The sequence below is a fragment of the Entelurus aequoreus genome, linkage group LG07, assembly GCF_033978785.1.
Source record: "Entelurus aequoreus isolate RoL-2023_Sb linkage group LG07, RoL_Eaeq_v1.1, whole genome shotgun sequence".
Lineage (NCBI taxonomy): Eukaryota > Metazoa > Chordata > Actinopteri > Syngnathiformes > Syngnathidae > Entelurus > Entelurus aequoreus.
The window spans coordinates 26,967,860-26,995,566 of record NC_084737.1 but is presented as its reverse complement, the minus strand read 5'-3'; the positions used below and the strand labels follow the sequence as shown (position 1 = coordinate 26,995,566).

General features: G+C 39.1%; 1 protein-coding gene across 4 annotated transcripts in view; it reads right to left on the bottom strand.

Annotated features, from left to right (window-relative positions):
• Positions 1 to 27,707, bottom strand: part of znf385a (zinc finger protein 385A) — a 182,595-nt gene that overhangs the window by 133,265 nt on the left and 21,623 nt on the right. Inside the window, exons 1-2 of one of the 4 annotated variants that reach the window (XM_062053082.1) lie at positions 4,173 to 4,363; positions 2,575 to 2,597 (exon numbers count right to left, since the gene is read on the bottom strand). The exons of the other annotated variants lie outside the window; for them this stretch is intronic. Coding sequence (XP_061909066.1) covers positions 2,575 to 2,587 — 13 coding nt within the window. The 5' untranslated portion in view covers positions 2,588 to 2,597; positions 4,173 to 4,363. Of the gene's footprint in view, positions 1 to 2,574; positions 2,598 to 4,172; positions 4,364 to 27,707 lie in introns of those variants that run through there. 4 annotated transcript variants of the gene reach the window in all.

The window sequence follows — 27,707 nt, the reverse complement described above, 5'->3', positions numbered from 1 at the left end:
TTTTTTGGTCAGCTTGCATGTGAGGCCTGCTGACATGTGTCGGAATGTCACAGAGTTCATCTTCCCGCTGCACAGCTTGCACTGAAGGCGCCGACAGATGTGACATCAACAACAAACCATTATGTAGCCTTTTCTCTATGTTGGACGGACACACACACACACACACACACACACACACACACACACGCGTCCCCACTCCCATTACTTTTCTTCTCCCTCGGTCTTGCAATGATGTTGAGCCTCAGACTGCGGCAGTACGGGGCAGTGAGACGGAAAATACAGTGATTGTCACTGTTGAAAATAAAGGGGCTCAGTTAGAGGGGGCGGGGGGGAATGAGGCGGGGGATGAAGGATGACAATGCAAGGGCATGAGTAAAAGAAAAGAGACAGTTGGGGATGTAAAGGCTGGGCTGAGAGCTCCAGATTGGGATTTGACGTGCGATGTAGGTGGGAGCCATAAAAAGTCTCACCTTGTTCTGCACCATGCACACACAGCAACCAGCAGCCCAGCTGTCCAGCTCCCTCTCACCAGGGGGCCGACTGGGACATGAATCATTCATGAGCAAGGGTGCATTTGGCTGCGTCGACTATTGCAGCCAGTAACATTCCCTGGCACTTAAATCTCCTTTATAGAGGCCTTGGGGCGCAATGGATGCACGACAAACATGTTTAATGAAAGAGTTTTTCCGTGCTTTAAACCTGGATTATATGCTTTGTGTATTTTTCTTACAACTGTCATAAATAAAGAATAATGCACCTTTATTCCATTCCGTAATGAAAATTCCCTTGTCCCCAGCATTTTTTTTGCTTGGCATGTCGTCTTCTACTGTCGCCTCCCTGCATGCCATGAAGGTCACCTTCCCAGCAGCTACAGATTACACAGGCGTACACTCGGGCAGAATACGATACCGCCCTTCAAGGGAGGTCGAGGGGTTGTGTTGGAAAGGACGTGTCTTCTGGAAAAGCTGGGCTCCAGATCATTTTGTATTTATTTAGCTAATAATGTGGTTAAAATGCTGTGAAATGTTTGCAGTCCTTCGAGACACTTGTGAATAAGGGCTATATAAATTAACTTTGATTGATTGATTGATTGATTATATGTACATTTCAAATGAGAAACCTCATTGTAAACTACCAGCCGGTGTCCCACCTTCCCTTTATCTCGAAAATCCTGGAAAACTACTTTGCACAGGAGCTAAATGAACACTTAGCGTCTAATAATCTCTCTGAACCCTTTCAGTCTGGTTTCAGGGCAAATCACTCTATTGAGACTGCCCTCGCAAAAGTCAAAAACATCAGCAGTCCCTTCCGAGGTTTCTCATTGTGTCCATTGGGTTGACTTTTTTCTTGCCCTGATGTGGGATCAGAGGTGTTTGTGATTAAGGGCCGTATAAATAAACTGTGATTGACTTCAAATGAGAAATGTTATAAAGGCTCATTCTCTTGAACATCACATAAGTAAATAATATTTGTATGCGAGTTTCGTTGAATATGGCGTGGTGCATTGCTCATTGTTCATTTGATGGCCTGATGCTGTAAGGTTTTATGTAAAGCATGCCAGCTAGTTAAAGTACCTATGATTGTCACACATACACTAGGTGTAGCGAAATTATTCTCTGCATTTGACCCATCACCCTTGATCACCCCCTGGGAGGTGAGGGGAGCAGTGAGCAGCAGCGGTGGCCGCGCTCGAGAATAATTTTTGCCGATTTAACCCCCAATTCCAACAGTTGATGCTGAGTGCCAAGCAGGGAGGTAATGGGTCCCATTTTTATAGTCTTTGGTATGACTCAACCGGGGTTTGAACTAACGACCTACCAATCTCAGGGCGGACACTCTTACCACTAGGCCACTGAGCAGGTAATAATGCAGCCTCCGGTGTGTATGCTCCAAGCACAGTTTGTTTTTCTCCCCTGTGAGGGTATTTTGCTCATTTCTTCAAATTCTGCCCAATAAAATAAAATGATTCGGGATAATGATGCTACCAAAACAATACAGTAGGGAAGGGATTCATATGACCCCATTCCTGGAGTGGTCTTGTGTGAGAGGAAGGTGTTGGGTTAATCATTTTGCAATGCAGTCTGCTGTAAATAATGGAAAGTGCCAATCTACATAGCCACTGACGCTGTGTTCAAAGTTGGAATTGCCACCAAACACATTTTAAGATATTCAACACTCTATTGCCGTGGATAGTTTATTGTACACTCCCCAATGTGTGACTTTTCTTGTGTCAGGTAATTGGGGCCATAAGAATGCTCTTACTGCTGTAACACAGCCTATACAATTACCTCCAGCCTTCTATAGGTGACGCCGGCAAGCTTATTTTGGAGCTAAAAGTGGGGGTTTCAAAATGTGCTGAATCTCAAATCTGTCACGACGTGGACTATGGTGGAGTTTGTTTTCCCGAGATGCATAAGAACTGGACCGGACATGGCGTGAAGGTAAAGACATTATTTTAATTCTAACAAAAAAGAGTGAACAAAAGGCGCGCACAAGGCGGACGTACAAACTTGGCTATGAAAACTAAACTAGCACAAAGGCATAAACTATGAACATGAAACTAAAAAGACTTACTGTGGCATGGCATGAAGCATGGACTATGGCATCAACAGGAAGCAAAGGATAGCATGTGTGTCAGAAGTAATGTCACCAGACAGACTAACTGAAAAGGACGGGCTTAAATAATAGTGGCATAATTGCTGACAGGTGCGTGAGTCCGAACGTGAAAACAGGTGCAACTAATGGCTTGTCATGGAAACAAAAACAAACAAGAGTGCACAAACAGGAACTAAAAAGAGTCCAAAAATCAAAAAGAACCTGGCCAAACAAAACATGATCAAAAGACATGACAAAATAACTATAACAGGGTTACCTGTAGACATAATTTGTAGGTCCAAACTACGAAATAAGTGCCAATGCTGTCAGCATTAGAGCAGTGTTTTTCAACCACTGTGCCGCGGCCGCTAGTGTGCCCTGAGATATAGTCTGCTGTGCTGTGGGATATTATCTAATTTCACCTAATTGGGTTAAAAATATTTTTTTGCAGACCAGTAATTATAGACTGCAAATTATGTGTTGTTGTTGAGTGTCGGTGCTGTCTAGAGCTTGGCAGAGTAACTGTGTAATACTCTTCCATATCAGTAGGTGGCAGCCGGTAGCTAATTGCTATGTAAATGTCGGAAACAGTGGGAGGCAGCGTGAAGGTAAAAATGTGTCTAATGCTTAAACCAAAAATAAACAAAAGGTGAGTGCCCCTAAGAAAATGCATTGAAGCTTAGGGAAGGCTATGCAGAACGAAACTAAAACTGAACTGGCTACAAAGTAAACAAAATCAGAATGCTGGACGACAGCAAAGACTTACTGTGGAGCAAAGACGGCGTCCACAATGTACATCTGAACATGACATGACAATCGACAATGTCCACACAAAAAAAGATAGCAACAACTTAAATATTCTTGATTGCTAAAACAAAGCAGGTGTGGGGAATAGCGCTAAAAAGAAGACATGAAACTGCAACAGGAAAATACCAACAAAACAGGAAAAGCCACCAAAATACCAAAACACTACACACGGGTAAAAGGCAAAAAACTCAAAATAAGTCACGGCGTGATGTGACAGGTTGTGACAGTACACCTACTTTGAGACAAGAGCTATAGTGATGCATGGTTGGTTATGGTTTACAGTCATATCCAACAATTGCGACAACGACTTTTTACTGTCTACTGAGTTTAATTTTTTAATGATTTCTGCTGGTGGTGTGCCTCTGGATTTTTTCAATGAAAAACATGTGCTTTGGCTCAGACAAGGTTGAAAAACACTGCATTAGAGGATGCCTTTAACATTTAACACCAATGCAATCTTACAGTATTTAGATGTCAAGGTACAAAGTGCATGCTTGGTCCCAAGCTTTGAAAGTCAAGTGTTAATGTTACAAAAGCAGTACCACAGCCATGATAAGTCACTGTTCAAAGTATGTTTTCTGAGTGTGGGCCACAAGCTAATTATCTAAAAATGAATTGGGGGGAAAAACATTGATGGAGTCATAAAAGCCGAAGATGAGTCCCAGCAGACACAAGAGGGGCTATAGTTCTTTGTCGGTATTATCAAAGAGTCATCGGGGGAGCAGTCATGTCTGTCTTCTAACCTGGATTCAAAGGCGGAGGAATGTCACCTTTTATGCTGAAAAAATGGCACATCCGGGTCAGTTTCCCTCAAAGCGTGAAAGAAGCCATTTGTCGACAACTCTCTTGCTGCATGGAGTCATTCCAGTTTTCAACGGTCAAAGGAGTACAAAAAACATAGATCACATTGTCCTTTGCTGGCTCGGCTATTCCTGCTGTGACCTTAATTTGTTGTGTCTTGAGTAGGAGTGCCAAACGGGCGGCTGATGCTCCCAAAGGGGACAATCTGACAGGACGGGTGAGCATAAATGTGCACGTGGGTGCGGGCATATGTGCGGTGAGACAAGACGATCAGGCACACATATTTCTTCTATACTGCAGATACAGTGCTGTGGCTTACCACCATAGCGTGTGAATGTGGAGTGAATGAATGATGGCTTTTCACTTCTCTGTGAAGCGCTTTGAGTGCCTAGAAAAGCGCTATATGAACCTGATCCAGGGGTGTCCAAAATGTGCGGCCCGGGGGCCTATTTGCGGCCCGCAGCTAATTGTTTACCGGCCCGCCACACATTCTGGAAATGCTATTGCAAAAATACAATTTAAACATTAAAAAAAGTGGAATGAGGTGAAATCTAACTTGAAAAAGTTGCAATGTTGACACAAAGCTGCCATGCAGGCTGTTTTTGTTCTTTAGTCTATGTTTATTTTTATTTTTTTGACATTGCTCAAAAAAACAAAAAAAAATCAATCCAACACTAATAGTGAATTATTGACCTATTCAAAGCTCCAATTATTTCAAACATTTCACTTTAAAATGTTTAATGTGCAAAATACTGCATATAAAAAATTTAAAAATTTTAAAAATATAATTTTTTTTTTTTAAATAAAAAAATAAAAATTCCTAGTTTGTGAGCTTGTTCTCAAACAATGGCAATAAAACTATTCTGATTCTGATTGTGATTCTGATATATTATATGGTTGCCATACAAAAACATCAATGTTTTCTTTGACAAAAGAGAATAAAAAACAAACAAAATAATAGTTCAAACCTAAAAACGACAGCTATATCTGAAGTTCATCTCGTAACTTAAGTGTAGGAAGTAAAAAAAACAACTAATAAAAATGTATCACTTTATGAGTGGGGCACCTTTTGGATCCCAAATATATTTAATGGGATTTTATTTATCTTTTCACTGTGATTACTCAAAAATAATAATGAATTAAAATCAATGGTGTCCTGCATTATTGATCTTTTTAAGGCGCAAATTACTTCACATCAAACATTGCTTTCTGAATGTTTTGGGCAGTGGGGGAAATACTGCATATTTCAGTTTTATTATAAAAAACAAAGTTGTCTTTGACAAAAAAGGCATAAAACCTTTTTGTTTTTTTTAAACTTTATATCAACCTGAGGTTGATATACTGTAGAGATTTACTGTAAGCGTTAAATAAAAAAATAAAAAAATTAATTTGACTTTTTTTTAACATTTTAATGACTTAGACCCTTTATGGTCCCCAGGGGCCCTAATGGTAAAAAAAAAAAAAAAAAAAAACATATATTTTGTTTTGGTTTTGAAAATGAAAATATCAAAATGGCCCCCGCATGCTTTAATTTTTCCATGTGTGGCCCTCAGTGGAAAAAGTTTGGACACCCCTCATCTAATCCATTATTATTATTACTACTGTTATGTGTGCAGGGAACATGGTAGCTGGTTTGGGTGTAGGAGACAGGAAAGCAAAGAACTTGGGCACAGAGCTCTGATAAAAGCTGAAGAACACAAGCTGTCTCCCTGCTGGCTAATCCTCTAAATGAAGATTTGTGGCAGCCTTGCTGGTGATTACTGGCCCAGCAGAACTGGAACATTATTATCTTTGTAAAGGCTAAATATTTGATACAGCTCTTGTATCGGACCTCATTAGGTTGTGCAAGAGTATGCAATGAAGTGTTCAGGATATGTGGTACTCCTTGTTGCCATGCTGTCAAACTCGGGTGGCTGATTCAAACCCAAGAAAAAAGATAATTTGCTCATTGAATAACGCAGAAGATTTGAATATTTACAATTTTTAAAAACCTTTCTGTTTGTTTTATTGTGTTTTTATTATTACACTTCTTTGCGATTCCGAGTTTTTATGAATTCTATGTCTAACACTGTGTATCATGCTGTACGATCTCCAGCCCAAATCCATCCATCCATCCATCTACTTTCTACCGCTTGTCCCTTTAGGGGTCACGGGGGGGGTGCTGGAGCCTATCTCAGCTGCATTCGGGCGCAAGGCAGGGTACACCCTGGATAAGTCGCCACCTCATCGCAGGGCCAACACAGATTGACAGAAAACATTCACACACTAGGGCCAATTTAGTGTTGCAAATCAGCCTATCCCCAGGTGCATGTCTTTGGAGGTGGGAGGAAGCCGGAGTACCCGGAGGGAACCCACGCAGTCACGGGGAGATCATGCAAACTCCACACAGAAAGATCCCGAGCCCAGGATTGAACCCAGGACCTTTGTATTGTGAGGCACACGCACTAACCCCTGTACCACCGTGCTGCCCCCTCCAGCCCATTGTTCAAATGTTGATATCAGACTGTGGACGTGATGTTTATATTGTGAATGGTCCAAAGTAGTGTTCCGAAACATTTACGCATAACGTATTATTTTAAACTTTTAAAATGTTCTGCTCATTCATCACAATCAGAATAAGATGTTTAACACAGAAGGAATTTGACTTGGTAGACTGTACTCTCTTTGTTCAATGCAGGAAACAAAGAAATTATACACGTGCCAGCATTTTTTTTGCCAAATAGTTTCCACATTTCCAGGAATGTCACATTTTTCCGTATGTATTTTTTTATTTTTGGTGGGAAATTATTGCAAATGTTTCCAAACATCCACATTTCTCAACCGATTTAAAGGTTAGGATCCCACTTCTGTGTGAAGTTTTCCCCTCTTTGTGCCCCCCAACGTGTCCAAATCTCCCCAAACTTGTCCCAATCGTTTGTGCTGCAAACATTTCCGTTTGTGCCGTTAGTTTTTAAGTTATTCTAAAATACATTTTATGACTTGTGATGTCAATTGTGATGTGTTACTAAGCTGGAAAAAGAGTTATTCAGTGTTCGCGGTTACAATAATGCCGCTACAACTTAATATTAAATATTATACATCATTATTATTATATCATTATTATAAATCATCATTCGTTAATAACATGTGGTTAGAGTGTCCGCCCTGAGATTGGTAGGTCGTGAGTTCAAACCCCGGCCGAGTCATACCAAAGACTATAAAAACTACAAGAAACAACAACAAGGCCAGAAATGTGTCCCGTGAAAAACTGTTCGCCGGAACTCTAACTTAAGGTAAAGCTTGGTTTCTTTTTTAGAAATAAAAACTGCTTCTCTCTTAAAGTCAGAAAGAAATTGGTGACAGCGACTATCTGGCCCGTAATTGGTAAAGGAGACGTGCTTTATTTTAGTGCTTCATTTAAATGCCTCCAGTCCTTGGACACTATTTTACATTCAGCACTAAGATTTGTTACTGGCTGTCGTAGTCTCACCCACCACTGTCAACTGTATATGAAATCAGACTTATCTTCATTGAGTGCATGCAGATACACACATTGGCTGACAATCATTTATAAGGCTCTTTTAGGTTTAATGCCTCCATACTTGTTACAAAGAAAAAACAGCTGTTATGCATTACGTTCTAATAATTTGTATGTTTTAACTGTTCCCCATGTATGGACTGAATTTGGCAAAAGAGCTTTTGGCATTGCTGCCCCTATGGCATGGAATGCATTGCAGACGAAACTGAAACTCTCTGAACTACTTCCATTTGGAGCCTTCCGTTCTATCCTGAGGGACAGACTGCGAGAGACGTTTGCACAGTGCCTGTGTTTTTAAAAGGTTGTTTTTGTTTTGTAGTTCTCTTTTTAAAATGTATGTCTTAACGTATTACTTTTCTGAAACTGCTCTGTGACGTGTGCTGTTGACCTCTTGGCCAGGTCACCCTTGTGAAAGAGATCGTGATCTCAATGGGTTTCTTATCTGGTTAAATAAAGGTTAAATTAAAAAAGAGTTAGACAAAAAAAATGTGTTCGCACAAACGATTAGGACTGGTTTGGGGAAATGTTGAGAAGGTGGGGGGGGATAATTTGGTTGTTGATTTTCTGACGTGGACTTGTTTCTTCAGCATTGTCCACACGTTTAAGTCAGGACTTTGGGAAGGCCATTCCAAAACTTTAATTCTAGCCTGATTTAGCCATTCTTTTACCACTTTTGATGTGTGTTTGGGGTCATTGTCCTGTGGGAACACCCAACTGCGCCCAAGACCCAACCTCCAGGCTGACGATTTTAGGTTGTCCTGAAGAATTTGGAGGTAATCCTCCTTTTTCATTGTCCCATTTAATATCTGTGGACAATGCTGAAGAAACAAGTCCATGTCAGAAAACCAACAAGTTTAGCTGAACTGCACCAATTTTGTCAAGAGGAGGGGTCAACAATTCAAGCAGAAGCTTGCCAGAAGCTTGTGGATGGCTACCAAAAGTGCCTTATAGCAGTGAAACTTGCCAAGGGACATGTAACCAAATATTAATATTGCTGTATGTATACTTTTGACCCAGCAGATTTGGTCACATTTTCAGTAGACCCATAATAAATTAATAAAATGAACCAAACTTCATGAATGTTTTTTGTGACCAACAGGTATGTGCTCCAATCACTCTACCACAAAAAAATAAGAGTTGTAGAAATTATCGGAGGAACAAGACAGCCATGACATTATGTTCTTTACAAGTGTATGTAAACTTTTGATCGCGACTGTATATGCTGACTGTACAGGGGAATGCTTCTTTCAATTGCACAATCAGTGCAAGTTGCCTTTCAAATGACACTTTAATTTGAATATAGAGAAAATGTAGCAAACCTGAACTGCCAACTTAATTTGCATGGCATACAGTTGATAACAACTAATCATTTTCCAGCAGATTCCTCGAAACAGTAAAGCGCTACTGTCACGGAGAAAATAATTTTTGCAACAGGTCCTTATAATGAACAAATCAGTGCTTCTGTTTTGATTTATGGCTCTATTTGACCTAATATTACATACTTTACACTTGGCAGAGCCTTGCATTGACATTATATGAAAATAGTCAAGAGGCAGAACAATTAAGGTAAATAGCCCTGGTGTACATGGGTGACCTCAGCTACCACTTTGCCCCTGACAGCCTTCTAATCCACACCTCTGGCAACTCCCGCTCTTGCCCCGCCCTTCCTTCTGGCCCCAGGCAGGGGCAGGGAGGTGCGTGGTGCAGGTCCAGGCAAAGCCCGTCTCCTCCCTCTTAAGAAGTGGCAGGGCTGCGTGCTCGGAGAGGAGCATGCGAGGAGACAGGTGTGCATACCAGACGCTTGCACTGCACCCTGCAACAACTTCTCATTGAACGCAGTGTCCAAATAACTCCCTCTGTGGCTGTGCTGGAGCTGTCAATGGGCGAAATGCCACAGAGGGTTGTACTTAAGTCAAGATACAACCATCTATTTATCATTAGGCCATTATTTACAGCCATTACAGACACTATTAAACCACAGCAGAAGACCTAGTTGGCAGATTGAATATGTAGGGGTGGAGATTGTGGCTATTTTGAGAGTGTTCTGTAACATTATGGATTAAAAGCTGTAGCTCTAGGCTTCTTGGAAGAAGATTATGTGGTATAAAATACAAATGCAGTCTTCCCTCAATCATCACGAGGGTTATGTTCCCGATATATGCGGTGGGTGAATTTCTGCGAAGTAGGGATGCTATTTATTTTATGATTATTATAATTATCACATGCATTTAAAGTGTTTTTTGTAACAGATCATGACTTAATAATGGATTAGATTTATATAGCGCTTTTCTAGACACTCAAAGCGCTTCACAGAGAAGTGAGAACCCATCATTCATTTTTACAACTCATTCATTCATCATTCATTCTCCGGTGTGAGCGGCACCGGGGGCAAGGGTGAAGTGTCCTGCCCAAGGACACAACGGCAGCGATTTTTTTTGGATGGTAAGAGGCGGGGAGCGAACCTGCAACCCTCAGGTTTCTGGCAAGGCCGCTCTACCCACTACGCCATGCCGCCCCTAAAATAGACTTAGGACCTGATTTACGAAATGTTTGCGTGTACTAAAAAATGTGCAAACTTGCAAATACTGAAATAAACTGCAACAAAAAACACTGCAATTAACAGTGCAATAACAGTGCAATACATTTTCATAACATGGTCACTACTGCCTAATTTCTCTTGTTATATTCTTATTTTTACTGTTATATTTGTATTCTTATTGTTGCTTTTTATTTTTATTCTTATTGTAATATTTTCTATTTTATTTCCATTTATACCCCATTATTTACTTCTCAATTCTGTACACTGCTGCTGGAATTTTTATTTTTCTGAGGGAACTCTCCTGAATTAATCAATAAAGTATCTATCTATCTATCTATCTATCTAAACGTGAGCAAAGTGGATTGATAAGTGAGTAGAATAAGGTGTGCAATCCATTTTGAGTCTCTGTCTTCCTTAATATGCAGAATGTACGCTAATGAACAAAACGCTTACAATACTGGGAGGAGAAGATTGAGTTTGAGTTTGTGTTTATTTGGAACATGCATGCATCCAACATGATACATCACAGTTTCCAGTTTCGCTATTCAACATGTTCAAAAAGGTGTAGGAAGAAGCAGAGCTTATTTAATCTTACCCCTTTTCCTTTACATAGCAGTTGCCAAAACTTTTGTTCACTTCCTGTTCTCAATTTATTTACAATATACTCCATAAGTAATAAGAATAAAAATAAATAAATAATACTTGGTTAAGTAAGTTATATTTCATAGGGTGAGATAAGTAAGATTATCTAGAAAAGGAATGGGTGGATGAAATACATTCAGAATGTTTATCATGATTCTTCTTCTTTGTACTTTGTAAACACTTTAAATTTGAAGAGGTTCTTAAAGTGGATTATATTAGTACATTGATGCAAATATAATTTTTTTGGGAGCACAACTTTGCGGGGTTTTTCGCACGTTTGAAAAGGATGCGCAAACTCACACAGAGAGAGAGGAGTGCTCGCGCTGCAAAGACACACAATTGACGGATAGTCCTCTATCTTATGTGTGTGCTTCAACAAATTTGGACCGTCAAAAATGAAAAATAATAAGACATATCGTCTATTCAGCAACACCATTTTATAGTTTCATAGCTGCCAGATGACTTCAGGGGCTGATTAAAACAAATTTAAGTGTGTTGATGTATTTTAATATTTTTCAATGACGTTCGTTTTTGCAGCCCTTTGAGACACTTGTGATTAAGGGCTATATAAATAAACATTGATTGATTGATATATTCTGTATGATAATAAAAAAAAATTGAAATAGTGCAGCATCCCTCCCATACACCTTCAGCGGTTAAAGAAAAACAAACAGTGGTGTCAATGGAGATGCACTCCACAACTGCTTGTAAAATCCCACTAAAAGTGGAAGATGTCTTCTTTTTTGAAAACATAGCAAAACGCCACAGGCATGAGCATGATGACATGAATGTCGAGTAAATGAGTGTCTCCATGGTGATGCCCCGTATAGGTCACGCAAAATCCTCATCCAAATAAGGCAGCCTGCACCACTTTTCAATTGCAAACCCAGTGTTTGCAGATCACACGGCCACTAATAATACACGCTATATTACAGATTGCACACGCTGTGTAGCGCAAGGTATTTAGATCTTAGTAAATCAGGCCCTTAGTTTATTGTTTTCCCTGTGTTTTTGTGTTTGTTAGTGTTAGTTTTTTTCCACTTCCTGTGTGCTTCCTCTGCCATGTCACAGCCTGTCTTGCTCGCAGATCAACACAAATGTTTCTGGTGATTAGGAGACTCACCTGTAAACAATCACTGATTAGAGAGGTATATCTGCCAGCACTGGTGCATTGTTGTGTGCACATATTAGTGTGTATTTCATGTTATGCATTTATTTTTATTTTTTTCTGCTATTGCTATCGTCTGCATTTTGCATTGTTTGGTGTGGCGCACAGGTATTGGTATGTTTTTGTTTTGCCTGCTGTTGCTGCTGTTAAAACTATTAAATTAGCATATTACCTGCACGTCATTTCCTATCTCTGCATCCTGAGGTCACGCCAACAACAGCCATGCGAGTTCCTGACAGTTAATAATTCCTCTACACCAGTGGCGTGCCGTCACTAGAGGCAGGGGAGGCACGGCCTCACCTGCCATCATGGAAAGAAAAAAATAGTAAAAAGAAAAAAAAAAAAAAAAATTGTTATATGTATCCAGTGATTATACTAAAGTTATTTTCCATTTAACTTCACCAGTTTTAGATTATTTGTATTTTTATTTTCACATTTGCCGTTCAAATACTGAGAAGAGACGGTGCTGTGATCAGCAGCCAGTTGAGGCACGTCACTGCGTTGTGCCTCAACATGGATTGTGCACAATGACTGGGCTAACTGCTAGCCTGCTGTGCAGTGAGACCGTATTGCTATATGAATTATATTATACATTTCCATAGTTTAGTTAGCTGAGGTATATAATGTACAGTGTATTTTGTCAACAACTGTATGTGTGTAACGTATTTCTTGTGCTGATCGATCATAAAACTGGAGGCTCGTCTCATAACCCCGCCTCCTGGTGCCAAGCACCTCCGCCGCGATGCACCGCCCGACGGGAGCGCCACACCAACCAAAGCCCACACCCAAACCCTCCACGTGCAAGACCGAATCCACCCAAAAAAAAGTCACTTAACAAGAAGCCAAAAAGTGCAAAAACAACAATACTCGCGCAACGCGCCGGAGGAGCCGTGAACAGGGACACAACATTAGGTACACCCGCAGACGGCAGCGTGGATTTCACATGTCATTCATTCACAACTCTTCCAACACAAACACCACTGTTCCCGCACTTATAAGTAAAGGTAATACCTTAATAACATTTTTTTTTATTAAATGTGCTTTTTTGTGTGCATGCTACAGTTTGTAAGTGTAAAGTTAAGTTAAAGTACCAATGATTGTCACACACACACTAGGTGTGGTGAAATTTGTCCTCTGCATTTGACCCATCCCCTTGTTCACCCCCTGGGAGGTGAGGGGAGCAGTGGGCAGCAGCGGCGCCGTGCCTGGGAATAATTTTTGGTGATTTAACCCCCAATTCCAACCCTTGATGCTGAGTGCCAAGCAGGGAAGAATGCTGGTATGAGCTTTTAAACACATTAACTTAAAACATTAAACATAACTAATATAATATATTATATATATATATAATATATAATATATTATATATATATATATATTATATATATATACATATATATATATATATATATATTATATATATAATATATTATATATATAATATATTATATATATATATATATAATATATAATATATTATATATATTATATATATATATATAATATATATATATATATATATATATATATATATATATATATATATATTATATATATATATATATACATATATATATATATATATATATTATATATATATATATATATATATATATATATTATATATATTATATATATATATATATATATATATATATATATATATATATATATATATATATATATATATATAAATAATATAATATATAATAATATAATTAAACATAAACATAACTAAAAACATTAACTGCTGCCAATCACATGGTGAATAAGATACTCTTTAGGGTTCATATGTTTTGTAAATCTGACTGTGATGAAGTCAGTGCCTCACCAGACATGAACCTCACCGCACGCCACTGACACACTTTGCACAGTTTCCACACACACTTATAAACACTAATAGATTGTACTACTGTATATTATATAATATTATATTATACTGTATATATACTGTATATTATTCATATACACTCTTTTCCATACCGTAATTTCTGGGCTACAGCACACACCTAAATATAAGCTGTATCCACCTAATTTTTGGACACATTTTTTTTTGTACATATCTTGGCCACACGTCTATAAGCCGCAGGTGTACACATTGAAACATGCAATTTTTGCGCAGATGTTTGTGTTCATTCATACATGTAACAAAAGACAATTCTACTAACACCGTAAGCAATAGTCTACCAAAGATGTCATAGAGCGCTGTCTTTGTCCTTCTATTCCTCCGGCGCCGGCGTCCTTTTCTATCCGGCATACGTACTACAAAACCCAAAACCAGGTTTGGTTTTGGGTTTTACGTTGTGTAAATCGTAAATAAAAACAGACTACAATGATTTGCAAATCCTTTTCAACCTATATTCAATTGAATAGACTGCAAAGACAAGATACTAAACGTTCAAAATGGAAAACTTGGAATTTGATGCCTGCAACATGTTTCAAAAAAAGCTGGCACAAGTGGCAAAAAAGACTGAGAAAGTTGAGGAATGCTCATCAAACACTTATTTGGAACATCCCACAGGTGAACAGGCTAATTGGGAACAGGTGGGTGCCATGATTGGGTATAAAAGCAGCTTCCATGAAATGCTCAGTCATTCACAAACAAGGATGGGGCGAGGGTCACCACTTTGTGAACAAATGTGTGAGCAAATTGTCAAACAGTTTAAGAATATTCTTTCTCAACAAGCTATTGCAAGGAATTTAGGGATTTTACCATCTACGGTCTGTAATATCATCAAAAGGTTCAAAGAATCTGGAGAAATCACTGCACGTAAGCGATATATTACGGACCTTCGATCCCTCAGGCGGTACTGCATCAAAAAGCGACATCAGTTTATAAAGGATATCACCACATGGGCTCAGGAACGCTTCAGAAAACCACTGTCAGTAACTACAGTTGGTCGCTACATCTGTAAGTGCAAATTAAAACTCTACTATGCAAAGCGAAAGTTATTTATCAACAACACCCAGAAACGCAGCCGGCTTCGCTCGGCCCAAGCTCATCTAAGATGGACTGATGCAAAGTGGAAAAGTGTTCTGTGGTCTGACGAGTCCACATTTCAAATTTATTTTGGAAACTGTGGACATCGTGGCCTACGGACCAAAGAGGATTGTTATAGGCGCAAAGTTCTCAAGCCAGCATCTGTGATGGTATGGGGGTGTATTAGTGCCCAAGGAATGGGTAACTTACACATCTGTGGAAGCACCATTAATGCTGAAAGGTACATACAGGTTTTGGAGCAACATATGTTGCCATCCAAGCAACGTTACCATGGACGCCCCTGCTTATTTCAGCAAGACAATGCCAAGTCACGTGTTACAACAGTGTGGCTTCATTGTAAAAGAGTGCGGGTACTAGACTGGCCTGCCTGTAGTCCAGACCTGTCTCCCATTGAAAATGTGTGGCGCATTATGAAGCCTAAAATACCACAACGGTGTTGAACAATTTAAGCTGCACATCCAGCAAGAATGGGAAAGAATTCCACCCGAAAAGCTTCAAAAATGTGTCTCCTCAGTTCTCAAACGTTTACTGAGTGTTGTTAAAAGGAAAGGCCATGTAACACAGTGGTAAAAATGCCCCTATGCCAACTTTTTTGCAATGTGTTGCTGCCGTTACATTCTAAGTTAATGATTATTTGCCAAAAAAAAAGTTAGTATCTCAGTTCGAACATTAAATATCTTGTCTTTGCAGTCTATTCAATTGAATATAAGTTGAAAAGGATTTGCAAATCATTGTATTTTGTTTTTATTTACGAATTACACAACGTGCCAACTTCACTGGTTTTGGGTTTTGAAGTTTGTTAGCTGCCATGGTTGGCCGTACAATAACCTAGACGGGGCAAACTTTGGTGGGATTTTCAGTCGAAAACCGAACCCTATGAACAGTGGGGTGCTGAGGTACCGCTGTAATATTTTGTAGCTGCAATTATCCTCCAGTCCTTACGAGACAGGCGTGTACTTTGAATCGCTGAGGTCGCGCACTGAGGTGAAGTAGTGTTGGGATGACATTCCCCAAAGCGTGTCATTGATACTGCTCATATCACACACATTCCATGAGTCAGATGATACAAGAGAGGCTGGCCTGCATGTGTTTTGTTGAAAGGAATCCATGTCTTCCCGTAGGCCATCTTTAAAAGAGAGACTATCATCGCTAACTCTCATCTTATCATTTACTGTTTGCTCGTTTCCTTGCAGTCTTTACCCACTCCTCTTATTTACATCTCTGCTACACTCCTGTACCTATTTGTTGCTCCATCCAATCTTCTTTACCACCTCATTCTCTCTCTCTCTCTTCCTCTCTCGCGCTCTCTCTCTCTCATGATCACCAGCATGACCTTCCCGCATCTCAAGGACAATTGATTTCCCTTAGGTGCTTTGTTTGAAACCCTATCTAAACGATGCTGGCAGGAATATCCTCCACTCCGCAGACTGGGAAGGAGCTAATTTACTTTCATACTGACACTTTTCACTCCATTTTATACGTCCGCCTTCTTCTCAGTCTACCCCTCTCTCGTCTTCGGGGTGTGCCGAAATAGAGCAGCCATGATTAATGCAACATCTTTCGCCGCCAAACGTTTGCTTTGCTCAAACGTTTTATGCTCGGTGCTGCTTGGGGGGATTTCTTTTCATGCCCCTTTTCTGCACTGTTCCAGAATTAGTTGATCAATAAAACACTTTGCTTTTACTTTTGATGGGCTTGATTGGAACTGACAAAATAAGCTTTTTACACAGCGGCAGAATAAAGGCCTACTGAAATGAATTTTTTTTATTCAAACGGGGATAGCAGATCCATTCTATGTGTCATACTTGATCATTGTGCGATATTGCCATATTTTTGCTGAAAGGATTTAGTAGAGAACATCGACGATAAAGTTCGCAACTTTTGGTCGCTGATAAAAAAAAGCCTTGCCTGTACCGGAAGTAGCGTGACGTCGCAGGTTGAAAGGCTCCTCACATTTTCACATTGTTTACACCAGCAGCGAGAGCGATTCGGACCGAGAAAGCGACGATTACCCCATTAATTTGAGCCAGGATGAAAGATTCTTGGCTGAGGAACGTGAGAGTGAAGGACTAGAGTGCAGTGCAGGACGTATCTTTTTTCGCTCTGACCGTAACTCAGGTACAAGGGCTCATTAGATTCCACACTTTCTCCTTTTTCTATTGTGGATCACGGATTTGTATTTTAAACCACCTCGGATACTATATCCTCTTGAAAATGAGAGTCCAGAACACGAAATGGACATTCACAGTGACTTTTATCTCCACGACAATACATCGCCAAAGCACTTTAGCTACGGAGCTAACGTGATAGCATCGGGCTTAACTGCAGATAGAAACAAAATAAATAAACCCCTGACTGGAAGGATAGACAGAATATCAACAATACTATTAAACCATGGACATGTAGATACACGGTTAATGCTTTCCAGCCTGGCAAAGCTTAACAATGCTGTTGCTAACGACGCTATTGAAGCTAACTTAGCTACGGGACCTCACAGAGCTATGCTAAAAACATTAGCTATCCACCTATGCCAGCCAGCCCTCATCTGCTCATCAACACCCGTGCTCACCTGCGTTCCAGCGATCGACGGAGCGACGAAGGACTTCACCCGATCATCGATGCGGTCGGCGGCTAGCATCGGATAGCGCGTCTGCTATCCAAGCCAACGTCCTCCTGGTTGTGTTGCTGCAGCCAGCCGCTAATACACCGATCCCACCTACAGCTTTCTTCTTTGCAGTCTTCATTGTTCATTAAACAAATTGCAAAAGATTCACCAACACAGATGTCCAGAATACTGTGGAATTTTGCGATGAAAACAGAGCTTTTTGTATTGGATACAATGGTGTCCGAATACTTCCGTTTCAACCATTGACGTCACGCGCAAACGTCATCATACATAGACGTTTTCAACCGGAAGTTTCGCGGGAAATCTAAAATTGCACTTTATAAGTTAACCCGACCGTATTGGCATGTGTTGCAATGTTAAGATTTCATCATTGATATATAAACTATCAGACTGTGTGGTCGGTAGTAGTGGGTTTCAGTAGGCCTTTAAGGAAGATGTCTAACGACAAAAAAAAAAGGCGGGAATTATTAGCAGTGCGTTTCAGGCAGCAGAATGTGTGATCTTAGATATCATTAAAGTAAAGTTAAAAGTGCCAATGATAGTCACACACACACTAGGTGTTGTGAAACTAACCTCTGCATTTGACCCATCCCCTTGTTCACCACCTGGGAGGTGAGGGGAGCAGTTAGCAGCAGCGGTGGCTGCGCCCGGGAATGATTTTGGTGATTTAACCCCCAATTCCAACCCTTGATGCTGAGTGCCAAGCAGGGAGGTAATGGGTCCCATTTTTATAGTCTTTGGTATGACTCGGCCGGGTTTTGAACTCCCAACCTACCGATCTCAGGGCGGACACTCTAACCACTAGACCACTGAGCAGGTTAATTATGTATTTATACATTTCTATTTTACACTAAACGTGTGCAAAATGGATTGTGTCTGTTAAGTGAAGCAATTCATTTTACGTCTCTCTCTTCATTAATATGCAAATTATGTGCTGATCATCAAAACGCACACAATACTGGAAGAAGAAAATGCAAATGTACAGCTCGCGCAATGTGATTTATCAACACTCACCACCATCAGCACATTTGAAAAGGATGTGCAAACTGACAGTTTGCTCTCTGTGAGAGAGCAGTGCTTGAGCTGCAAATACAGACGATGGACATTTAATATTCTGTCCTACGTGTACGTTTCAACATATTTGGATGGTTAGAAATAAAAAATGTTAGACAAATCTAATCACCAACATCCTTTTATAATTATATAGCTGCTGAATGACTCATGGGGCTGATTCAAACAAATTCAATTGATGCGTTTTGGTGTCATTTGATATTTTTTAATGACGTTTTTTTCACATAGAATATGTTATTAACATACATCATATATGATAAATACGTCTTGAAGTATGCATTTTTTGCGTCTTGAGCACAGTCAGTGCAGCCTCACTCCCTTCAGCGGTAAATGAAAATGAAAGTGGAGTTAATGAAGATGCACTGCACAACATGTCTCCTGCATGTTTGAAAACATGATAATGTGAATGTGCAGTAAATGAGAGTGTCTCAGTGGTGATGCCCTGTATAGTACACACAAAACCCTCATTTAAATAAAGCGATTTGCACCATTTTTAATTGCACATGCAGTGTTTGTAGATTAGTACACAATATTTTTATAGATTGCACATGCTGTTTAGCACGAGGTATTTGGATCTTAGTAAATCAGGTTTTAAGTAAGTGAGTAAGTAAGTCAGTCAGGTATAAGTAGAATTTTAATGCAGGTCAGAACTGAGACCTAAATTAACACACTCTACTCTAAACACATGAAGGTCATAAAGTAAGGTAAAAAAAATAAATAAATAGAAGAATTCTGATGAAAAGTAATTTAAAAAAGGGAACAATTCCTTATCGTTATCCTTCTAATTATCTCAGCCGAAGCATCAGGAAAGTGACTTGCTGCTTTAGTATCCCCACCAGAAACTTCACCTTGAACCTTAAGGTTATGCAAATTGTGCAAATTAGCACCATACCACTGATTTTCTTTCCGATCTTATAGCGTAAATGTCAGGCTTGTATTGGCGATACCGAAATTATACCGATATATTTTGCAAACATATAATGTGTGACAAAATTTAAAAACTAGCGTATTTCAAAAGTTGCTGCTCCTGGGGAATCGACTTCAAACGATTTAAAATTGAAGGGCAAAACAAATGATGCCATTATTCTGCACAGAATGTGTTATCTTATTTATGTTCAACTCTGTATGTAGTGTCTCCAAATAGCCTTCAATAAAAGGGTTTGAGTTTGAGTTTGAGTTTATTTCGAACATGCAAGCATACAACATGATACATCACAATTTCCAGTTTCTCTTTTCAACATGTTCGAAAAGGAGTAGGAAGAAGCAGAGCTTATTTAATCCTACCCCTTTTCTTTTACATAACAGTTGCTAAACTTTTTTGTTCACTTCCTGTTCTCAATTTATTCACAATGTACTCCATAAGTAATAACAATAAAAATAAATAGATAAATAATAATTGGTGAAGTAAGTTACATTTCATATGATGAGATAAGTAAGATTATTTTGAGAGTGAAAGAATGGATGAATTAAATAAATTGAGAATGTTTATCATGGTTCTTCTTCTTTGTACTTTGTAAACACTTTAAGTTAAGTGGATCATATTAGTACATTGTTTGATTGCTTTGCTTAATCCATTCCATAATTTAATTCCACATACTGATATACTGAAGGTCTTAAGTGTTGTATGTGCGTACAAATGTTTTAAATTACATTTTTCTCTAAGATTATATTTCTCCTCTTTTTTTGAGAAGAATTGTTACATATTCTTGTGTAGCAGGTTATAGTTTGCTTTGTGTATAATTTTAGCTGTTTGCAAATTCACTATGTCGTGGAATTTCAGTATCTTTGATTCAATAAATAAAGGATTTGTATGTTCTCTATATCCAACATTATGTATTATTCTAACTGATCTTTTTTGTAACACCGTTAATGAATGAAGTGTACTTTTGTAATTATTTCCCCATATTTCTACACAGTAACTCAGATATGGTAACACTAGTGAGCAGTAGAGAATATGAAGTGATTTTTTTGTCTAGAACATGTTTTGCTTTATTCATTATTGACGTGTTTCTTGCTACTTTATGTTGTATATTTTTTACTTGAGATTTCCAGTTCAATTTATCATCAATCATTATACCTAGAAATTTGGTTTCATTTACTCTTTCAATTTCTTTTCTGTCTATTTGTATTTGTGTTTGACTTTCTCTTCTACTGTTACCAAATAGCATTATTTTAGTTTTACTGAGATTCAACGATAGTCTGTTTTTGTCAAACCATCTTTTTCATTTGTTAATTTCTTCTGTTATTATTTGTATTAACTTCTGTGTGTTCTCTCCTGAACAAAACGCTGTTGTATCATCCGCAAATAGTACTAACTTTAAATATTTTGTAACTTTACAAATGTCATTTATATAGAGATTGAATAATTTAGGTCCTAGTATTGATCCCTGAGGTACACCACAGGAAATATTTAGCGTTGTAGACGTGTGTTCGCCTAGCTTCACGTATTGTTTCCTGTTCGTTAGATAACTTCTTATCCAGTTTAAGACTAACCCTCTGATGCCATATCGTTCTAGTTTTTTGATTAAAATATTGTGATTAATAGTGTCAAATGCTTTAGTTAGATCCATGAACACTGCTGCTGCACATTTTTTACTATCTATTGCATTGGTAATTTCTTCTGTAATTTCAATTAAAGCCATTGAAGTTGAAACATTTTTATTTATGAAACTCTCTAATCTGTCATTGAACAGTTTTTCAATGATTTTAGAAAATTGTGGAAGTAAAGAAACAGGTCTATAATTTGTAAATTGATGTTTGTCTCCAGTCTTATAAATTGGTGCAACTTTAGCTATTTTCATTTTGTTTGGAAAAGTACCTGTTTGAAATGATAGGTTACTAATATACATTAATGGTCCTGAGATCTCTTCTATAACCTTTTTTATCGTTTCCATATCAATTCCGTTACAATCAGTTGAAGTCTTAGATTTACATTTTTTCCCGATTGTAACTATTTCCTCCTGTGTCACATTACTGAGGAACATGGAGTTGGGAATTCGCTCTATGGTATCATTATAGTCCTCAATTGGAACTGGGTCTGGAATCCTTTCTTCCAATTTTGGTCCAATATTTACAAAATAATTATTGAAGCTTTCAACTACTTCCTTTATGTTGTCATTTTTTTTTATTTCCGTCTAAGAAGTATTGGGGGTAGTCCCTCTTTGTGCCATTTTTGATAATGCTATTAAGGATGCCCCATGTTGCTCTCATGTTATAGGTACATAGTTATTGTTTTATAAAACTGAGTTACTCATGTTATTGCCAGTAATTTACTTAAATAATAAAATAAAGTTTGCAATGGCTGTTTTGTTGCAATTGCTATGTTTAATGACACCGAGATTATGAATTATTTAGGAAACTTTCCATAAACAAATATTGACTTTTTTGTCTATGTGAGATTAGTGGGGTCACTGTAGTGTCATTTACTGTATGTATCATATATGTATATATTTTTCCCGCCAATCACTTTTCATCCAGACAAGAGCTCAATCAATTAGTTACTTGACACAGTGTTTCTGTTAATGATATACATTATCTAAAATAAATAAAGTATCACAAGTATTGATAGTTTGATTTGAGAATCGATATTAGATCATGAGGATTTGATATCGGTGATGTGTGTACATATATGTATACATATATATATATATATATATATATATATATATATATATATATATATATATATATATATATATATATATATATATATATATATATATATATATATATATATATATACACATATACATATATATGTGTGTATATATATATACACACATATATATAGATACATACATATACATAATAATAATAATAATAATAATGGACTAGATTTTATATTGTGCTTTTCTATTATTAGATACTCAAAGCGCTCACAGAGAAGTGGGAACCCATCATTCATTCACACCTGGTGGTGGTAAGCTACATTTGTAGCCACAGCTGCCCTGGGTGGACTGACGGAAGTGAGGCTGCCAGTTTGCGCCTACGGCCCCTCCGACCACCGCCTATCATTCATTCATCATTCATTCACCAGTGTGAGCGGTACCGGGGGCAAGGGTGAAGTGTCCTGCCCAAGGACACAACGGCAGCGATTTGGATGTCAAGAGGCGGGGAGCGAACCTGCAACCCTCAGGTTTCTGGCACGACCGCTCTACCCACTACGCCATACCGCCCCTATACATATGTATATATACATATATATACACATACATACATACATACACATATACACACACACATATATATATATATATATATATATATATATATATATATATATATATATATATATATATATATATATATATATATATATATATATATATATATATATATATATATATATATACATAATGTATCTGTATATATATTATTCTGTACACATATTTATATATTCGTATATATGTTAGATTTTTTAATCGCTATATTAGTCTATTTATACCTGCATTGTCCTTTCCATCCTTACACTTTCCATCATTGTAACTGAGCTACTGTGTTGAACAATTTCCCTTGTGGATCATTAAAGTTTGTCTAAGTCTAAGTCTAAGTCTATATATAGGTAAAGTTCAAGTTGCTTTATTATTGTCCATTCTTAACATGTACAAGACATATAAGAACTACCATATACTGTACATGCTACTGATTAGCATTAACAATTTTACATGGCGATTTCAACACCTCCAAATTTGGTAAAATGGAAAAATACAACTAAGATGCACATCACAATCAAACAGTTAGTGTGTACTATGTATAATGGTTACAGTTTAAACACTTTGTAGGGATCAATAAAAGACAAGACTGATTACATTCAACTTAATGGCAAAGACTATGTCCTTACCAAACTAACTGTTGCTCTTTACCACGCTGGGATGGGAATCGAAATTGTGCTACTATGCGTAGTTTACAAACATGACAACACGTATGCCGTACAATACAGTATATCACAAACACTTGGCGACTCTTCTGTGCCTCTTTCCACTTTGTGATCAGAGTGCTTGTTGAAGCAAACACAACATTTTCCAGGCTTCAACTCCCAGGTGTCCTGTAGCCTGAGGATTCCTTGGTGGAAGCACTAATGTGACACCATGATCACGCACAGGTGCAGGCTGGCTGCACGAAGCAACGGCACCAGGCGGACACTGAAGGCAGGTGTGCATGTTGTTGTAAAACTATACATCATTTCCTACTCAATCATATTTATATATATACACTATATTGCCAAAAGTATTTGGCCACCTGCCTTTACTCACATATGAACTTGAAGTGCCATCCCATGGAATTGTCCAAAATGTTTTGGTATCCTGGAGCATTCAAAGTTCCTTTCACTGGAACTAAGGGGCCAAGCCCTCCTGAAAAACCAACCCCACACCATAATTCCTCCTCCACCAAATTTCACACTTGGCACAATGCAGTCCGAAATGTAGCGTTCTCCTGGCAACCTCCAAACCCAGACTGGTCCATCAGATTGCCAGATGGAAAAGTGTGACTCATCAGTCCAGAGAACGCGTCTCCACTGCTCTAGAGTCCAGTGGTGACGTGCTTTACACAACTGCATCCCACGCTTTGCATTGGACTTGGTGATGTATGCCTTAGATGCAGCTGCTCGGCCATGGAAACCCATTCCACGAAGCCCTCTGCGTACTGTACGTGGGCTAATTGGAAGGTCACATGAAGTTTGGAGCTTTATAGCAACTGACTGTGCAGAAAGTCTTTGCACTAACTGACTCTCTGTCAGTTTACGTGGCCTACCACTTGGTGGCTGACTTGCTGTTGTTCCCGAACTCTTCACTTTTCTCTTAATAAAGTTGACTATGGAATATTTAGGAGCGAGGAAATTTCACGACTGGATTTGTTACACAGGTGGCATCCTATGACAGTTCCACGCTGGAAATCACTGAGAGCGGCCCATTCTTTCACAAATGTTTGTAGAAACAGTCTCCATGCCTAAGTGCTTGATTTTATACACCGGGCCAAGTGATTAGGACACCTGGTTCTCATCATTTGGATGGGTGGCCAAATACTTTTGGCAATATAGTGTATATTTTATGAATTTCTTTAATAAGAAAATTGAACTCATTAGAAAGGAGATTAAAGACAACGCATCCCAGCTACAACTGGGTTCTATTAACACAAATACGACTGTATATACAACGGACACTGCCCTCCAAAATAGTCTCTCTATTTTTGATGAAATAACATTAGAGGAATTATTACAGCGTGTAAGTGGGATAAAACAAACAACATGTTTACTTGACCCACTTCCTGGGAAACTTATCAAGGAACTGTTTGTATTATTAGGTCCATCAGTGTTAAATATTATAAACTTATCACTTTCCTCCGGCACTGTTCCCCTAGCATTCAAAAAAAGCGGTTATTCATCCTCTGCTCAAAAGACCTAACCTCGATCCTGACCTCATGGTAAACTACCGACCGGTCTCCCACCTTCCGTTTATTTCCAAAATTCTCGAAAAAATTGTTGCACAGCAGCTAAATGAACACTTAGTGACTAACAATCTCTGTGAACCTTTTCAATCCGGTTTCAGGGCAAATCACTCTACGGAGACAGCCCTCGCAAAAATGACTAATGATCTATTGCTAACGATGGATTCTGATGCGTCATCTATGTTGCTGCTTCTTGATCTTAGCGCCGCTTTCGATACCGTCGATCATAATATTTTATTAGAGCGTATCAAAACACGTATTGGTATGTCAGACTTAGCCTTGTCTTGGTTTAACTCTTATCTTACTGACAGGATGCAGTGCGTCTCCCATAACAATGTGACCTCGGACTATGTCAAGGTAACGTGCGGAGTTCCCCAGGGTTCGGTTCTTGGCCCTGTACTCTTTAGTATTTACATGCTGCCGCTGGGTGACATCATACGCAAGTACGGTGTTAGCTTTCACTGTTATGCTGATGACACTCAACTCTTCATGCCCCTAAAGCTGACCAACACGCCGGACTGTAGTCAGCTGGAGGCGTGTCTTAATGAAATTAAACAATGGATGTCCGCTAACTTTTTGCAACTCAACGCTAAGAAAACGGAAATGCTGATTATCGGTCCTGCTAGACACCGACATCTATTTAATAATACCACCTTAACATTTGACAACCAAACAATTAAACAAGGAGACTCGGTAAAGAATCTGGGTATTATCTTCGACCCAACTCTCTCGTTTGAGTCACACATTAAGAGTGTTACTAAAACGGCCTTCTTTCATCTCCGTAATATCGCTAAAATTCGTTCCATCTTGTCCACTAGCGACGCTGAGATCATTATTCATGCGTTCGTTACGTCTCGTCTCGATTACTGTAACGTATTATTTTCGGGCCTCCCTATGTCTAGCATTAAAAGATTACAGTTGGTACAAAATGTGGCTGCAAGGCTTTTGACAAAAACAAGAAAGTTTGATCATATTACGCCTATACTGGCTCACTTGCACTGGCTTCCTGTGCACTTAAGATGCGACTTTTACTACTTACGTATAAAATACTACACGGTTTAGCTCCAGCCTATCTCGCCGATTGTATTGTACCATATGTCCCGACAAGAAATCTGCGTTCAAAGAACTCCGGCTTATTAGTGATTCCCAGAGCCAAAAAAAAGTCTGCGGGCTATAGAGCGTTTTCTATTCGGGCTCCAGTACTCTGGAATGCCCTCCCGGTAACAGTTAGAGATGCTACCTCAGTAGAAGCATTTAAGTCCCATCTTAAAACTCATTTGTATAATCTAGCCTTTAAATAGACCCCCCCTTTTTAGACCAGTTGATCTGCCGTTTCTTTTCTTCTCTCCTCTTCTCCCCTGTCCCTTGCGAGGGGGAGTTGCATAGGTCCGGTGGCCATGGATGAAGTGCTGGCTGTCCAGAGCCGGGACCCCGGGTGGACCACTAGCCTGTGCATCGGTTGGGGACATCTCTGCGCTGCTGACCCGTCTCCACTCGGGATGGTTTCCTGTTGGCCCCGCTGTGGACTGGACTCCCGCTGATGTGTTGGATCCACTGTGGACTGGACTTTCACAATGTTATGTCAGACCCACTCGACATCCGTTGCTTTCGGTCTCCCCTAGAGGGGGGGGGGGGGGGGGGGGGGGGGGGGTTACCCACATATGCGGTCCTCTCCAAGGTTTCTCATAGTCATTCACCGACGTCCCACTGGGGTGAGTTTTTCCTTGCCCGTATGTGGGCTCTGTACCGAGGATGTCGTTGTGGCTTGTACAGCCCTTTGAGACACTTGTGATTTAGGGCTATATAAATAAACATTGATTGATTGATTGATTGATATATATATACAGTATATATATATATATATATATATATATATATATATATATATATATATATATATATATGTTGTCCTGGTCTCTGACAGAGGCTACTGCAGTGAAACCATCACAGCAGAGGAACAACGACAAGTACCTCCCTCAGCTTTGCAGCACTTTACACAACATGGACACACTCACAGACACAATGGGTTTTCTCACCACCCGGCCAATTACATGCCTATTCATTGAGTTCTGCACAGTCTATTGACACCCTACTAGACACAAGAAGATGGTGCTATGGTGCCTTCTTGCCCCAAGTGTCTCTCTCCTGAAATAAGATTGAACAGAAGAGGCCAATTGCCTCATTTTCATCACACACACACTTGGCACTCTCCAGTCAGTCAGGGGTCATATCAATCTTGCATCCTCAGTCACTCAAGTGATACATACCTCATTTTGATTATGAGAGTAAGCCTCCCCAGTCACACAGAGGGGCCATTTGAAGGTAAAATGGGTCAAGTGCAATGCAATATATCATCACACACACACACACACACACACACACACACACACTAGCTTCATACGTTTGCGATGGCCTCACAAAAGGTTGGCAATATAGTGACAAAAAGGCGAAATCGGATGATAACCATAAAACTAACAATTAAACATATTTTGATGT